Genomic DNA, 16953 nt, shown 5'->3' on the forward strand with positions numbered 1-16953 from the left:
GCGATAAGATCGGCGTCGCCAAAGAATATCCCGGCTATTGCAACCTGCGTTTGTCATCTTCCTGGAACTGCGTGGGCCCGATGGGCGTAAGGCTGCCAAGAAGCCACAACCTGCAGGACTCCCGAAAGCGAGTGTTGTGCAGATAGGAGAGCTGACTGAACGGCGACCTCTGGTACGGACCGACGGAAGCTGCCCTCGAAGCTGAGCTGTCAAAGCTACATCCACCGTTGAGCTGGTGAGCAGGTGCTTCGTCTTCCTGCGCAGCGGGGCCGGCAAATGCGTAGGCCTGTTTTGCAAGATCTTCTCGAGGTCGTTATAAGCCCATCTTGGGCGCTGCACGATTTAATTGAGGCATGTTGCCAGCCATCTTAAAGAGAAAGTCACTCCTCGAGCGACAACGCCGTGTCTTCGCGGTACAATAGAGGAGGGGCTCTATTTGAAGCAACTAGGAACGATACTACATTCGTACCGGTTATTGCTGTTGGGGAGGATGTGGGAAGGGGCTCCTGTACGGAGCGACATTGCACAGCCTGTGGGACGGTGCCCTCAATTAAGCTGATCAGTGAAGCTAAGAGACGGGTAACCATTTCGGCAGACATGCTCGTCGCGCATTGCGGCCTGTGAGAGAAAGCTAAGGCGCCACTACACCTCGACATCGTTTATAGCAGCCAGAGGCACGAGCATGATGGTGGTTCGCTGCACCACGCCCAGTCCGTACGAAGGAATGGGCGGAGGGCGAGAAGGACTGTAGCGATCCTTTGGACACAGCATTGCGCCGAGCTAACACGAGCACTCAATGTTCTGCCCAGTGCATCCATGCATCCAAGCAGCTCAGTTCCCTCGGTATGCTCCCCTTCAGCAACTATATTGAATTGTGCTACCTATTACGTACAGAGTAGGATGCTGGAAGTAGTTACTAGTCAGTGCTTTTGACGAGACGGCGCTTGTGGTCTGGACGGCAGGATAAGGTTCCTTATTCTTCCCTTCCGACCACGAGCGACCATTCATTGAAAGAAAGCGGCACCAACTTAGCTCGTCCCGACAGGGGACTCAAAGTCGATCACGCGTACTTACACTATTTTTGAGAATATTTTATACTCAACAGCAATGGCAAGCCCCTATATTTTCTTAGTGCAACTTTACAAAAATATTGATTAGATGTGAGGGAAATGTCAGTTTGAATGTCTGGTTTTCTTCGATGTAACCCCCCTGCTGTAATGCCTTAGGGCTCAGCAGTGTAGTCATTGAATGCAAAGGAATAAAAAACTTCAAAATGGTGGCTTTCTTCCCTCGAAAGTAGGCCCCTAATTAGGACGATAACTTCCTTGCTTCTTTATATTTTGTTCGTCTTCATTTTTCGTGATGTCGTGCATCATATCCTTCATAAGATGTCTGCGTCTTTGTGTGAGTTCCCTACACTTAGTTTAATTAGTGCGCGAATGTTTTGGGCTATCTGTAATGCAAGGTCTTGTTTTTTGTCGCGCCCTTCAGCGTCTCAAGGCAGGCGCGGAGGCTCTGAAAGTCATGTTTGCTCGTTGTGATTTCATACTTTTCCGTCTTTTTTCATAGGCATCACTCTTCCGCCACTTCGGCAGATGGCTTATATTCGGAGCCTTCTCTCTCTCTCTCTTTCTCTCTCTGAGTCTGCCGTCTATTTTAACGCGCTATAGAACTAAGGGCCCTGTGTCGCAGAAACGCCGGTATCGGCGTTGTGGTTATAACACGAAAATCAGAACAAAGTAAAGAAACAAAAATTACGAGGGACTTCAGCGACTTAAGTAGTGAAAGGCGAAAGCCTGAGAAGTCTCTTGTCTAGCGTTCCTGCCCTATCTGCAATCCCACACTTGAACGCGCGCCAAGGAACGCCACGCGACAGGAGCGATGGCGTACCATCCAAACGCACACTTGTCGGAGAAAGTGTGACAGATACTGCGCCTTTCCTCCAGAAGTCTCGTCTTGTCTAGCGTTCCTGTCATCTGCAATCCCACACTTGAGCGCGCGCGAAGCAACGCCACGTGACAGCCGCCACAAAAGCGGGACACACTTTGTCCACGACAGTATGAGCCATTAAAGACTGTAGCCCTAATAAAAGTATTGCGGAAACCCTCGGAGTAGAACAAGGTTCCTACGCAGGACGAGGAGAGCATGCAACCACTCCGCCACAGAACCGCACTGCTTCTACCCTAATAAAGGTTGACTTAATGTATGTATTACCTTATGACTGTCAGCTAATGTTTAGGTGCGTGATTAGAAAGCAATTAATTACGGAAGTAATAGTTAAGCGTGTAGCAAAAAACGTTTCCGCTTTGCTTACTTACGATGCGGCGTTCACTGGAAAATTCTTTCGATCGCGCGGCGCCACCGCAACAGATGGCACAAGCCGCCGATCAATTGAAAGCCTTATCCATCCATCGTCTTCAAAGCATTAAAGAGAGCGAAGAAAAAAAAAGCAGACTACAAACTTTAAGCGGGAACAAATAACCAAACGGTGGTTATCTCTTTGGTGGTTGAAATCAAGACAGGGGCGAAATTTCACCCTGCCCTAAGTACAAAAGAAGAGTTGTGTGTCATGAGAAATATTTTGTTGTGAGGCTGAAGGACATGAAAAGGCGATGCGAATGCGGCCTATAACGTTATCGCGTTGAACGCTTAAAGGCGAAGCTTAAGCGTCTTCCGATGTTTATTGCACCCTAGGCTCAATGAAATGTGTGCACATTGAATTCCCATTACTGATTAGCCTAGAAAGTCGCTACAGCGCGGGCAACGGAAGTTCTTCTAGCTGCTCATAATTAATATTACTAGCAGCTAGACTTCGTGGGCAGCGTTTATTGCTTTGGGGTGTAAAAAGGAAATGATTAGGTCAATGAAACATTGATAATGGTTCTACAATTGAAAATATATATTTGCCCAACTGATCAAGTGCAGGAGATGAGTGATGATGCTGTCCCGGCGTCCAAGCATCATAAGATGAAGTGCATCAGCAGTAGCAGCTGCTCTTAGTAGGCACACTATGTAAAATTGTTCGAAAAAGTCGTGATGAAAATGAATAGTTATCCATCGGCTACGGAGCAGGAGATCAATGCGAATACTGTAGGTTGTCGTGACGCTGGGGCTATGTCGACCCGGCCTTCACTTGGTAGCGTGCAGAGACTCCGGGTTGAAAAAGGATTGAATCTTCGAAGTTGGTGAAATATGTACAAGCAGGTTTAATGGCACTTTGAGAAAACTTATTTACAAGATTATTTACAAGAAAAAGAAGGGTACATCAGCAAAATGGGAAGCGTTTAGAGTTCATAGCGAGAAGCGACTGGATGAGCCGTTTACCCAGGGCTCAGAGCGACATTTCGTGCTCTGCAGCGTCCTTAAAACCCCCTATGTCCAGCCCCTCTCTGAAGATGCTGACCAACCAAATCCAGGGCACGCCCCTCAGATATCGGCATCCAATCGAACACATCACTGCACTGATGGTCTGAAGCACTGACTGGTCCGGCATTGATTCGTTGGGCGTGATCACTAGTTGGCGGGAAAAGCTTGGGAACGGCGAGGAGGTACATTTCTATTCTTCAGCCAAGAATCGGTAGGCTGGTTCCGGCAAGTGGATTTACTTCTCAGAAACCCAAGTGCACGTGCGCGCCGCATACGGCTCCCAGCATTGTCCCTTTCCAACAATTGCAAATCTTTCCTGCATTCCCAGGAAATGCGTCATGCTCCTTTCTTGTCCTGCACGTCAGCGGACGTGTCACTCTGTCGTCTCCTTTGTACAGTAGGCATTCCTCACTGGACGATAGGGCTTCTCGACGGGAAGGGTGAACAATTGAACCAAAGCACTTCCAGCTATTTCCCGCAGGGGGACATTTCTTTGTGTTTTTCTAGACGTTCTCTTGACAGGGTCAATTTGGTATTTGCAGGGTGTCCACAAAGCAAAACAGGCTTACAAAACAGGATTCCTGGAAAACAAGCTCACTTAGATCCATTGTACCAACACCACATATCCACAGCACTTATCCATGCCCACAGGCGAACAATAGAGCGCGCAAATGCGGATGATGCACGGTCGTAACAAGGTCAACACTGAGGATTAACCAATACTGAGCACCGGCACTTCCAAGGGAGTAAAGGCAGTGCGCACAATTACTAGTGTATTGCCACAAATGTATGCTATATAGAAAGCGACAGGGCTGAGTTGCCATTGATGGTTACTTTGCTCCAAATTGACAATTTTACGACGTTGCCTGGCGATAAAAATTTCAATTTGGCTCCCTGGCTACTTTCATGGTTCCATTGAAGGTTTGTTGCATCGCCTTAACAGGCCACTTCTTGCTAACTGGAGATAAAATAGCAGGCAAATAAATATAACCTAATATTTCGGAGCTTTCCGGTTGCGGTAGACGGATCGCGCGCATCATGGTGTGAATAGACGGTATCTTGCGCTCGCCTTGGCAGCATGCATGCGCGCGCGGCGCTTGTAGGCGCCTGTAGGCTCCTTATTCGAGGCTGACGCGATGGACTGTCTGCGGAACGCCGTATATATGAAATACTTCTTCCATGAGGATCACGCATGCCAAGCCCGATGATGTTGCCAAGCGGAAGCGAAAGGTGGTGGCAGCCGCCCAAAAATTTGGCCGAGTCAGAAATTTGCCACGCCATTCGTTCGGACGCTGAGGCGGATCATGGTTTAGCCCACATTGGCCCCATCGCGGGTATGTCGAGTTATCCCTATTATCTTTTGTTAATTCGCATTTCATGTGTACAAAAACAATATGAGTCATGACTGCCCGATAGCGGCGCACTTAATCAAATATGCTTATGCTTGTGGCCCAAGGTCGCATCGTACAAGGACACTTTCTCACCTGACGCAACGTGCACTGAAAGTTCTGTCGTGCCAGTTTCTTACGTATTCCCCTATGTGAAGTAGACAAAAACAGAGACGCACGGTAAAATGATGCTGGGCTTTCTTATGATAATTCTATGGCTCAAATTCAATCAGCGGATGTAAGAAAACACAGCTCTAACGTACGCTTAACATTCCAGCTGAGCTGTTATCGAGATTGCGTTAATGCTACTCTGGCACGAGCACTATCTATTCTAGATACGCTATAACCAAACGCACTAAACTTTAATGACCTTTAATGAATGAATTTTCTGAATGAAACTTTGAATGAATGAAATTTTGAAGAATTTGTTTGCAACGCACACAAGGTATAAAGGCCAAGCAAAACGGTCAAACTTAGATCTTTCTATGCTGTTTCTTACGTTGATTCAAAAACGGTAGTATTTATTGTTCAAAAAATAAAAACTATTTCCAACATCGCTGAGGTTCTGTTTCGCTACAATTCTAGCGTTAATATCAAAACCGGTTCGCTATTTCATTTTGTCTACTTCTACCTTGAGTTCTGGCACCTGTGGCTGACGGCAAGCCTTGGGCAAAGGCACAATGGCGCGTAAACTTTGGCGAGACCTTCGAGAGTACGCTTTTGTTTCTACTTTTAGTGGTCATTGGTGGTTTCTTGGTGTTTCGTTTTAAATCCAACGCACATATGCATGCTCATTTATATGTGCAAATATTTGTCCCAGAAGTAAATCAACCTGTAGTCCGCCATTCGTTCTTCAAACAGAATTGCTGACTATCTCAGCAACAAGTGTCGTCACGCAACGCCTTCTCGCAACGCAGCGCCTTCCCCTGGTCGGGCCCATTTGCAGTCGCGCACTTGTTTGCGGAGCACTTGAGTGACGACGTCGATACACTGATTGCCTCTGATTTCAGTGATGGCATTGAAAACATGCAAGCAGGGTCGCTCACTGCAATCGGCTACGTCAGGCGGATGTGTGCATGCAATCTTGCAACTGTGAAGGCTGCCTTTGAATGTGCCCTTGTTGCTTCACTGTGCTGTTGTGCTCACGGGTTGCTCAATTTATAATCAGAGGTTTCCACTTGACTTTTCTTCCCTACTAGATTTTCAGCAGCTGGAGAGATTTGGCGTGGTGACATTTATTTTATTTTCCTTCAGTCGGATGATCCGACTGCAATGAGACCGCGAAAATAGCATCAAGCAGAATACACCGGCGCATATTTTACGCAAAATGGCAGGCCTGTAAACATCTTGCAGGCAATCTTACATAAGAAACAGAAACAACTTGCAATATGTCCGCAATAGCATGGCTGTGTTGCAATCTAGTATGCGATGATGGGAGTATTATTGCTTTCGCAATAAAACGGGGCATGAAAAATAGTAGATGAAACCCCATATTTCGGCCTGTCAGAGATTCTAGGTTGGCAGTCTCCATGTGCTCCATCCCTGTGCAGCGCCATTTTACAAGCTCCACTGGCAGAACAATGTCATACGGTTCCCGAGCTTGCGGTTCACCATGTTGCGCGGGAGCTAGCTCAGCGTCAACTTAATACTTGTTTCTGGACCAAATACCATGCACTTCAGCCCTACTAAGCGCAGCTATACACCAAGTAAACAAGTTCCTGTTTTGATGCTGCATTTTAAAAAGTCCCCATTCAAACATGGTTCAATGCAAATGATGTCATGGGTTCCATAACAAGGATAAGGACATCCCTGAAGTCAGGAGCTTGGTACGGACGGCCATTTAGGCCATGCATGATAAAATGCGGTGTTGAGCACTATTTTACTAATCGGGAGGATAGGCAACACAGCCTTGTGTCCGTGGGGATTTCAGAAGTTTTTGGGCCTCTGTCAACAGCCGATGCGCTGTTTTCAGCCGAGAAAATAATGAAACGTGGTCGTTCTGAACGTTTTCTTTTTCCCCGATGCAAGAGAACATTCGGCCAGTGCTTTAGAGGCCTTATGCGAACGTCTTGTATCTTAGAATGGACAATCATCACGTATTAAATTGCAGCAACACTTAGTCTAAATCAAGACCACTAAACAGCACTCATTACTGGCTCGCCCTATACTACCTACAGCTCTATTTCATCGCACTACTATAGAGAACTACTGCTTAACCCCAATTCTAGCACTACTATTAGGCAACGCATGTACACCGCACACTGTGTAACGTAGGGGATCTTTGTTACTGCTGACATAGTTATAAGCTTATGGTGGTGATGTTGGTAGTAGTTGATTGAAATAATAATAAAGAGGAAGGAAAAGGGGGTTGCCGGCAGCGACAACTGCTGTCTAATATCTGAACCACCCGAGGAGTGAAAGCAAGACCTGTAGAGCGCCGACACTCCCACGAGAGACTGTGGCGCTGGACGGTGCTGCGTACGCTTTAGCAGGAGAAAATCCTCAGCTGCCTCTAGCTTGCGCCGAGACCCCACTTTGTCGCTTAGGGCTTTTCCCATTTATTCCAGTTGCCTCTTCGCCGTCCACAACCATTTCTGATATCTAATGCAGGGGCTCATCAGCACGCAGCAGTGTTGAATTATAATTCCCTTAAGTTATCCTTACTCTATGCACTCTGGCGGTTTAAATAGTTCCGCAGGACATGCTGAAAATTGCGCTTAGAAACAGATATTTGACACCCTTACTGGTCCGCTCTTTAGAATGACGGCATTTTCAACCAATTTAGCACGCTTCCTGGTATTCGCGCTCAAGGCCACACATCCTCTCTGTCTGGGTCGCACAAGATAATGGCGTTATCAGAAATAACATCGCTATGAAGTGATATAGAGGTAGGGGTGCAGACTGAATCAAATGGAAGAATGTCTCCCGACCCATTGTTTATGCCGTAGCATTTTTGGTATTGTCACAGCCACCTGTTGCCTTCGCGGTCGCCGTGACGTGGGCGGTTCAACGACTGGGCGGCTGGTAGCGAAGCTCGGCGGTGCGTGACGGGCTGACGCGAAAACAAAGAACCGAAGAAAAGAAATAGAATGCATACATGATGTCTCCAACGACCCCAGAATTCTTGCTCACGCGCCTCCGAAGACGCCTCGCGCCATCTGCGGCAGTCAGCGGCGCGATGCCGCGTACTTAATGACGCGGAAAAAATAAAAATCGATTGCTCGTCACGCATAAGAGCTATCAGTTGTTTCCCCCGATTACTTCTTATAAGCTTCGTGGAGTTTCTTCTTGTAAACATTCTATCTACCTAGATAAAACACACAGGTTTCTTGGGCAATCGAAAAATCAATGTATGGAGCCTATGAGAATTTCGTCAAAAACACCACTTCTCGCTATTCAATCATCGACTACTGGCAGGCTATTAGGAAAATATAAAATGTTTTCCCGACTTTTAGGTAGTGTGTTCTGCTTTCAAAACAGTTTAAATTTGGTTACAATTGATTGAAGGGGAGAGGTTCCTACTCTTGTCTTTCTGATCTGAAAATTAATTCCTGTCAGCCGGATACCACGGTACCACGTAATACGTGGTACCGTGGTTAAGCTATTAGCCGCAATAGCACTGTGACCGCTGGCTTGTTGAAGGTCAAGCGGCCTGCCAGAATGACCTTGGCTGGTACATGACATAGCGACTATTTTGTTTCAAAACTAGTGGTCCAACGCTGCTGAACCGAATGTCTAAAGATAGCTGTGTTGATACAGGACAGAACGCTTGTTTCAATGTTTTTTTTTTTTTTTTTCGCTGTAACGATTACGAACAGTCTTCGGAACTCTGTAGTAAACTGCCACGATTCCAGAGTGTTTAAGTGGATATGTCGGCAGGTCCGTGTCATCGCGAGTTTGTCCACGCGATTACATTCGAACGAAACGAGTTACAAAAAAAAATAATGGTTGCATGAGACACAAGATTAACAAAATATCACTGGTGAAAATTTTGGTGCATGTGAGACGTGTTTCGACATGAATGAGCTGAATGCACGAGTGAAAGCGATCAGAAAGTGTGTAAAGTGTCCTTTAATCGAAGAAAAAAAAAAAAAAACTTTTGAGAGCACTACAAATTTTGCAGTGGAGAAATGTGAAAGCCTGAAGCGTTGTTATAACCAACATTCCGTTGAACGCATCAAAGTTCACCGGTATTCTAAATTGGCTTACAGGAAAGGAAACGTACAGTCTGTCACTCGCGAAATCTCACTGACAACACAGCAACGCTCTGGCTTACGCATTTCTCCTGTGCAGATTCCGCAGCGGTCTTAGAATTTTTGAGGCGGGCCCATAGAAGGAAATTCCGGGCGCGTGAGTTGTGCGCGTGACGCCTGTCGACGCCTGTCGACGCCTCCTGTTAAAAGGCGTTGAATCTATGCCCGAGATGTGTTCTCATGGAAGAAGGAAACAACTTAGGAGTGGCCCTTGCAATTCCCAATGCATTGGAGAAAGTGTGGCAGAAGTGACGTCAAAATTTAGGTTTAGCCAAGTCGGGCCATTAGCAACGGCATCGCTGTTGCTATGAAAACTCAGGCCACTAGCAAGAGCGTTGCTAAGGGCCCGAGGTACGTGAGCATCGCGGAGAAAGAAAATGCGGAGGGTAAAGGAGGAGGAGAGACATCGCAGCGTCCGGTCGCGGCGAGGCCACGCCGGTTGGTTGGTTGATTGCACAACTTTTAATTCCATCTGAAATGGGCGTCCTCTTCCCCGCCCCCGGCACGCGTGCCAGGGACGACGGGGAGTCGTGCATCCGCGGATTAGAGGCTGGCAGGTAGCCCTTGGCTTGTTGCGGCATCTTCCTCCAGATGGACGGTGCGGCGCTGGATCGCAGGGTCCCCGCTTCGCAGCAGGGTATCCCAGGCTACTCTAGTAATACTTTGTCCTATCCCTGGAGGTAGGAAAAAGTGACGTCAAAAAGTGACGTCAGGGTCACGGTGGTAGGCAGGGTTTCTCCTAAGTTGTTTCCTTCCTCCATGTGTGTTCTCCTTGTCTAGCGTTCCTTCTACTACAATCGCACACTTGAACGCGCCCAAGGAACGCCATGCGACATTATCAATGGCGTACAGTCTAAGCCCACTTGCCGGAGAAAGTGAGACAGATACTGCGTCTGTCCTTTCCTGTAAACTAAAGTGATAAATTTATAGGAAGGGAAAAGGCGCTGTAACTGTCTCACTTGTTTTCTGCGGACCCCTCAACCACACAGCTTTGTGCCATTTGAATATTCGCAAAATTTTGAACATTCACAGTAACCACATGGCATCATTACCTTGATCCCGATAGTAAGTGCCTCGATTGGCGACAAGTTCCTCCCAGGAGCCCTGTCGTCTGCACGAAAATGCAAACCGAAAACGTACCAGCGCTTGAGGGCTTCTTGTGCGCATTCGCGCCGCGGCACCGTGCATGCCAGCCGCGCCATTCTGTAGAGGCGGCAGTTTTCCCGGCTCTGCCAATCGCGCCGAAAACGTTGGGCTATATCGGGCGCTTAACGATGATATGAGATTCGTGCATTGTGGCACGCAGCACACACGATTACTCCACCGTTTTCTATTCATTGCAGGGGTCGACGAGGTGAGAAGGCACAAAAATTACCACAGGTGCTGAACTCGCAATGGCGCCCTAAGCCTGCCTTCGTATGAGAAATACACAGCCGACCCTTGCCCGTCGACGACCCTTGAATCCGATCATTCAAGTAGCGTTTCTCCTCGCTGTCGTTGCGCGGTGCCTCTGTCTATGAAACTTGCAAACACCCACTGCAGCCAGCGGGAGAAAGCAAGTGAGAAGAGTAGGCCCATAAGTCGGGGCGCGCGGTCCTTGCCCTACCATCCTCGCTTAGTACGTTAAAAAAGAATTACACGTCTCCCTTTTTTCGACGGATTTTTGTAAACGCTTACATCTGACGACATGCTGTAAACGGTGATATGCCCCTTCCCCTCAACCTTTTTTTTTTCTTTAGGAAATTACTCCCTCTTTTATTTTTCCTTCAAACTATTGTGCCTGTCATCTGATGCATTCGGGCACATAGGTGTATATCTAAACATGCGCTCTTCTTGTTCCTACTTTCTGCAGGCATTCTTGGCGGAACAGATCACGATGTTTGGGTGCAAAACAACGCTGCTCTCTTGGGTCGTGCTTCTAGGCCTTCTTTGCATGCTGCGTTTTCCCTGTGAGTACGCATGCAAGTATTTAGCCGAAGCAACTCCGGAGATATTAGTAAGAATTCCTTGTAGACAGGCTAGATGGTTTTCAGCTTCAGACGGCATTCTTAGCGCTAAGAATACACACGCACACGAAAGAAAAGGAATGACACGGGACAGGCGCTAACATCTGGTTTATTGCACTGAAAAGATCTACAATATATAGCAATGACCACGCATGCGCAGTATAGTTTCGAATTGTCATAATTCCCAGCTGTACACTTTGGCCAGGATGTATCAAACCCGTAGGGAATCGCGAAATAGTTCGATATATAAAATATGGCAGTATATCAGCTTGTCTGTAAATTAGAAACGAGAATACCTGCACCCGCGCTACGATTGGCTAAGCGTGAGTTCGCAACCACGTGGCCTCGCGCGAGTAATCCCAACTACGTCCGTTACAGCGGCTAACGCGCGAGTATATCCTCGATGGGTCTTTCAAGTTCGCCGTCCAAAAGAGAGTGATGGAGCCTATCACTAAACAATCACTGGCCATGACCTCTCAGAGCGTATTTAAACCGGCCAGGCTCGAACCCGGGTACTCCGGTTCAGTAACTGAGCCACAGCGGCAGGTGCTTTTGCTCGTTATAACCAAGTAGGGTAAACCACGCCATTTGACGCAGCGGTTCCCATCACAAACCCGTGGCCTCCGCGATTAAGCATGCCGTTGTACTGTAGCTGATCACGGAGGCTACGGTCGAATCTCCATCTCCTTCTTTTGACATGGCGGCTCCTAGATGGCGCGACATGTACAACTAAAACTGCACCTGTCTTAGTGCTGCAGCGCTAATTTTTTTTTAACCTGGAATCTTTTCCTTTGTCTACATTTAAGGTCAGTTATGGAGACGATCAAAAGCTTTTCTCTAGGATACTTGAGGCATGAATTTTTTTTTTCGTTCATTACTTGTCCGTTCATATTTGTCTACCAATTTAGAGTACAATGCTAAGAAAAATTATTTGAGCCTTCCAAAAATTTCGCCATCCCGTTTAGGTCACCCCATCTGGTTCCCATATGGGGCGTCGTCTGAATAGGAGGAGGAGGAGGAAGAACATTTATTTCCGCCGAATATGTTGCGGCAGCCACCTCCGGGTCCGTACGCAGGCGCCCGGGGAGGCAGTCTGTCGCACCGCGGCCAGAGGACACCCGGCCCCGTCTAGAAGAGGTCTTCATCCTCGGCCGCCAGGCGGACGGGTTACAAAGAAGCTGCAGATGGCGTGATATATTATGGGGAGTTCTTAAATAAAATTGTCGCCTAAAATGTGAACTTTAAGCACTTCAAACAACTAATCCTTTTTGGTAGGTTTCTGCCATGCACCGTAGTTCGCTCTGTCACATATTGAGTTTCATGCCTTGTGGCTGAACATAACACGCACGCTCTGAAGACAGGCAGGCTCTCTTCGGCTTTATATTCGCCCTCATGTTTAGCTTCAGATTCAGCGCGGTTTACGCACGGTGTCGCCTTGGTTTACCGATATATTTAATGGAAATACTGGCAGTCGCGTAGGCCTCGCATAATTAGCACGTATAAAAGGCACATGTCTAGCTGCCTCATACCGAGGGTTTCCGCCTTCTTGGTATCCGCCTTACTATGTGTCCTTGATAGTCAAGCACCACCATCACGTGAAGACCATCCTCAAACGAAGCCCACACACTATTCCACGCATTTAGTGCAATGCCAGATGAGCTTGTCGCAGTAGTACTAGTACCAGCCACAGGTTCCATCGCACGTGTTCAATCCCGATGACACGGACACAAGGTTATTCTTCTACACCACGCTGATTTCAGTCCCTAATGACCATTCACTGCTTACTACAGTCAATCACACTATCGACCACCCCAAGTCAATCAACCAACAATATACATACATACACTTCATACAAGGCGTCCATCATTTTTCTGGTGCGTTTTTTTTTTCTTTTTCGACTGTTCCTTAAAGTAGACGAGTAGTTAGAATACTCATAGCCACCATAGTTCGCACTAGGGCCTGGTGGCGCCATCTATGTGGGCAGAGACGTATAAGGTCTGAGTTCCAATGGCCTCCACTTCGGCGCCACCCAAATGTTTTCCCCGGCACGGTTTTCGCTTGTCCTTGAAAGATCCCTTTCAAACCGCGCTGTACAGCGACGACTTTTTAGTGCAACGAACAAAGTATGGTTCGCGTAAGACACGCATCAAGAAGATCGTAAAACGGATTACAAAATCTCGCCACTATTATTATCGCATAATTACATCTCGTGTAAAGACGGCTGCACAGAAAAACTATTTCGGAATGAAGGTTAACTATGGTTGACTGATCCACAACAGCCCTTTCTGTGTGTGCGCGCGAGCGTCTTTGTGTGTGCGTGGACCCTGCAAATCTGAGCAGCGTGTTTTGTTGCTAAATTGCACATACGACATCTAACGATAGGCTCTATTTCAAAATCGGCGGCATGGGAACATGTACAGGTTACACTGGTGGAACTATATTGACATGTTTGTCTTTGCTCAGCACTGCTGGCGACCTATACTCTCCGAGTCAAGAGCAGGCAGGTCGGATGTTGTAAATAAGTACATTGCCCACTGTACGTGATAAAGAGAAAGGAAGACTACTCTCATGCAGTATGGTTTTAAATTCAAACAGTGAAGGGAACTTCGTTAAAATTTTCTGGTTAACTGTAAGAAAGACAGATTACTAATCTCAAGCTTCTATCGGTACGAGCTCTACAGTATTGCCAAACCCGGATCAGCTAGGTAAGTGTTAGGTTTCTTCCGTGCACGCTACTCTTAACTCGTTTTGTTACATCCTGGATCGGATGCCCTTGTCCTGATACTAGTGCAGCTCTTGAGACCAAAATCCACATTACGAAACCTTCGTATTTGTCTGAAAAAAAAAAACCGTTGCCACGTTTCTTCCAAACGTGGAGCTCAACTTTATCCGAGAAGTCCTTCAAAATCGGTTCTGGTCCGTGTTAAGGTAAGATGCGAAAAAAAATACGGCTTCGGTACTGTTCTTGTCCCGGGCAAAAATGCAGGTTGCATTCTTGTACAGGGCTTAGTTCCACTTACGGTTCGACAGCCTGAAGCAAAAACCATACTTTCTTCGATGTCCTTATCCCCCCATATGTCATGCGGATGTCCAGATAACTAACAGGAGGGAATGTTTCACTGGCCGTGTCAGCGCTACCAGCCACATGTCCTTGCCTTCGCCCGGCTTTGTAGGATGACTCTGCGGATTGGCTGTGACTGGCGGTGGGCTTGTTCCTTATCGCAGGCGCGCCAGTGGCAGCGGCTGCCCCATACAGCGGTCAGACTTCGACGTTGCTGGGCGACTCGCAGCAGAGCGCCCTGGTGCGCGAGGTTTCCAAGGCGCACGCCGAACAGCTGGCCAAAGCGGAGGAGGACATCGCCCAGCTGGTGCGAGAGCTGAAAGCGTTGCATCAGGGAGACCCCGAGAGGGACCACCTTGCCTCCCAGCTCAGGCAGCGGCAGCAGGCGCTCAGGGATTTGCGGGACAAGTTCCGGGACCAACTGCTCTGCATCCTCAGGCACGAGGCAGACCTCACCACACCAGCAACGGTCGACAGCAAGGTAAGCGCTAGACATGACTGCGCCGATATGCATCATCCGCGATGCATTCGTTCTTCTCCAGAGCGGTAGCTGCTAGGGACATGTTTTCCATTTATCCGGCGTTGGTGTAATACGGATCCCTAAGTGGAAAGCCGCGGGGGAAGAAGAGCGCGGTAGGTGCGCCGCGCCACGGTAATTAGTCAGCATGCAGTGACGTCTGGTTTACGACTGAGTGGCCAAACACAGTGAAGTTACGAGTAACATCACACTGACTCTACAGGAGAAAAAAAAAAAACAAATATTGACTACATATTATATTCACCACAGCAAAATTCTGTCGCTGAGTCAGGCGTTACGCAGCGGTAACCGCCATGGGCTTTTGAAAGCGCTAGCTTAGTTAAAGCTATTCCACTTTATGTTCCAAGCAGTTCATGGAGCTCCCTTAAAATTGGGAACACGAAGGCTGTCATCTTCGCTCCCAGAAAATTCAAAATGTCACGCACCCAAAATGTTACATTAGAATCTCAACGAGTAGGAATTGTTGGTACAGTTATAACAATAGAGGTACATAATCCATACATACATACATACATACATACATACATACATACATACATACATACATACATACATACATACATACATACATACATACATACATACATACATACATACATACATACATGCATGCATGCATACATACATACATACATACATACATACATACATACATACATACATACATACATACATACATACATACATACATACATACATACATACATACATACATACATACATACATACATACATACATACATACATACATACATACATACATACATACATACATACATACATACATACATACATACATACATACATACATACATACATACATACATACATACATATAAGCTCGTAAAAAGGGGTATTGCAAAAAAACTGCTTGTGTGTTGCTCTTGGCAAGTCCTGCAATCACGAAATGTCACAAAGCGTGGATTTCCAGCTACAAAGACTGTCCAGTGCTGGTTTTCCCTGGGAGTTAATCACCTCTGTGCTAGAGGCCCTAGCCAGTCAAGCTAGGGGTGTACCTAACACCGCTGCAGGAAAGCAGCACAACACAAGAGACCTGTTGCTATCCCATATTTCCCCCAGATCTCGCATCGCTTGAAAAAAAGTGGCTCTGAAAGGCGACCGTGCCGGTGGTCTTCACCGCACCTCAAGAACCGGCTGGCCTATGTAATAAGGTGCAGGGAAGGCACAAGGAAAAATGCAGTATTGAGCACGCAGACAGATTTAATTGTCCCGTGCAGAAGTGGGGCCGTATACAAAATAGCCTTGTCCTGTGGCAAAAGCTACATTGGGCGAACTGGACGCCGTATAAACGTCAGACTTCAGGAGCACCACGCAGGAGTAGGCGCATTGGGGAGGAGGCATGTGGCCGAACATTGTCGCCACTGCCGTAGTTGCGCTCCTCGGTTCCGCGAGACAACAATCTTTAAAAAGTTCGCGTCTAAACTAAGTAGAGAAGTGTACGAGGCCTACTGTAGTAAGAAGGGATCCGGCTGGTGTGTCGGCAAAACCTCGGTCCACTTGTCTGATAAAATGTTTGCATATCTGGATAGCACAATGTCTCGTACACGCCTGCGCACCAGTGTTACGTGATGATCGTTTGTTAGGTTATAGTGTGATTGTGACGAATTTATAAAATGTGACGCACCGTTGTAATAAATTAGTTGTGAAGTTCCGCGCCTTGTCCTGTTGGTTTCACCCTCGTCCCTTGTCTTTTTGCGCCGTTTCAAGATGCATTCTATGACCCGATTTGGCGGCGACAACTTCGCAACGTCCGCACAACGATGCCAGCTCGCGATCGCGGCCGCTCTAAACTCTGGTCCCCACTTCTAGGGCAAGAACAAAGTACGAAGCGGAGGCCCCAGCCAAGAATACGCTGTATAGTAAAGAGACTTCCACCGAAAAGCAAGACGTCCGTGTAGTGTGCGACGTCAGTGCAAGTTAAAGAACCCCAGGTGGTCGAAATTTCCGCGCCGTCCTCAACTACGGCGTCTCTTATAGTCCGAGTCGCTCTGGGACGTAGAAACCCACAGAACAAAGAAACCATTTTATCCATTAATGAGCAGACAGCAATCTGCATTTCCAAAGAACCGCACAACTTGCCCAGCCGCCATTGTTATTCGTAATCTATACGTAAACGATATAATAAGCATTCCGCCATCCCAGAACTCATCAGGAACGCAGACGACACCAATGTATTCTTTTCCTCACATAATATTGCGCCATTTCAGGATGATGCAAACACCTATTTAAAATCGTTGTCAGTACTATATGGTTGAAAGCAAACACGTACACTGCAGCTAAATATGAAGAAGATGGAATATATTGTTTTTAGCCCAATTAA

General features: G+C 47.2%; 1 protein-coding gene across 1 annotated transcript in view; it reads left to right on the forward strand.

The window, feature by feature from the left end:
• LOC146198209 (uncharacterized) overlaps positions 1–16953 on the forward strand; it is a 19691-nt gene continuing 2738 nt past the window's right edge. Inside the window, exons 1-3 of the mRNA XM_084593610.1 lie at positions 1–235; positions 10860–10956; positions 14239–14555. Of these exons, the coding sequence (XP_084449736.1) occupies positions 10884–10956; positions 14239–14555 (390 nt within the window). The 5' untranslated portion in view covers positions 1–235; positions 10860–10883. The remainder of the gene's footprint in view (positions 236–10859; positions 10957–14238; positions 14556–16953) is intronic.

Source organism: Amblyomma maculatum, chromosome 2 (assembly GCF_055883805.1).
Source record: "Amblyomma maculatum isolate TAMU_Amacu chromosome 2, ASM5588380v1, whole genome shotgun sequence".
Lineage (NCBI taxonomy): Eukaryota > Metazoa > Arthropoda > Arachnida > Ixodida > Ixodidae > Amblyomma > Amblyomma maculatum.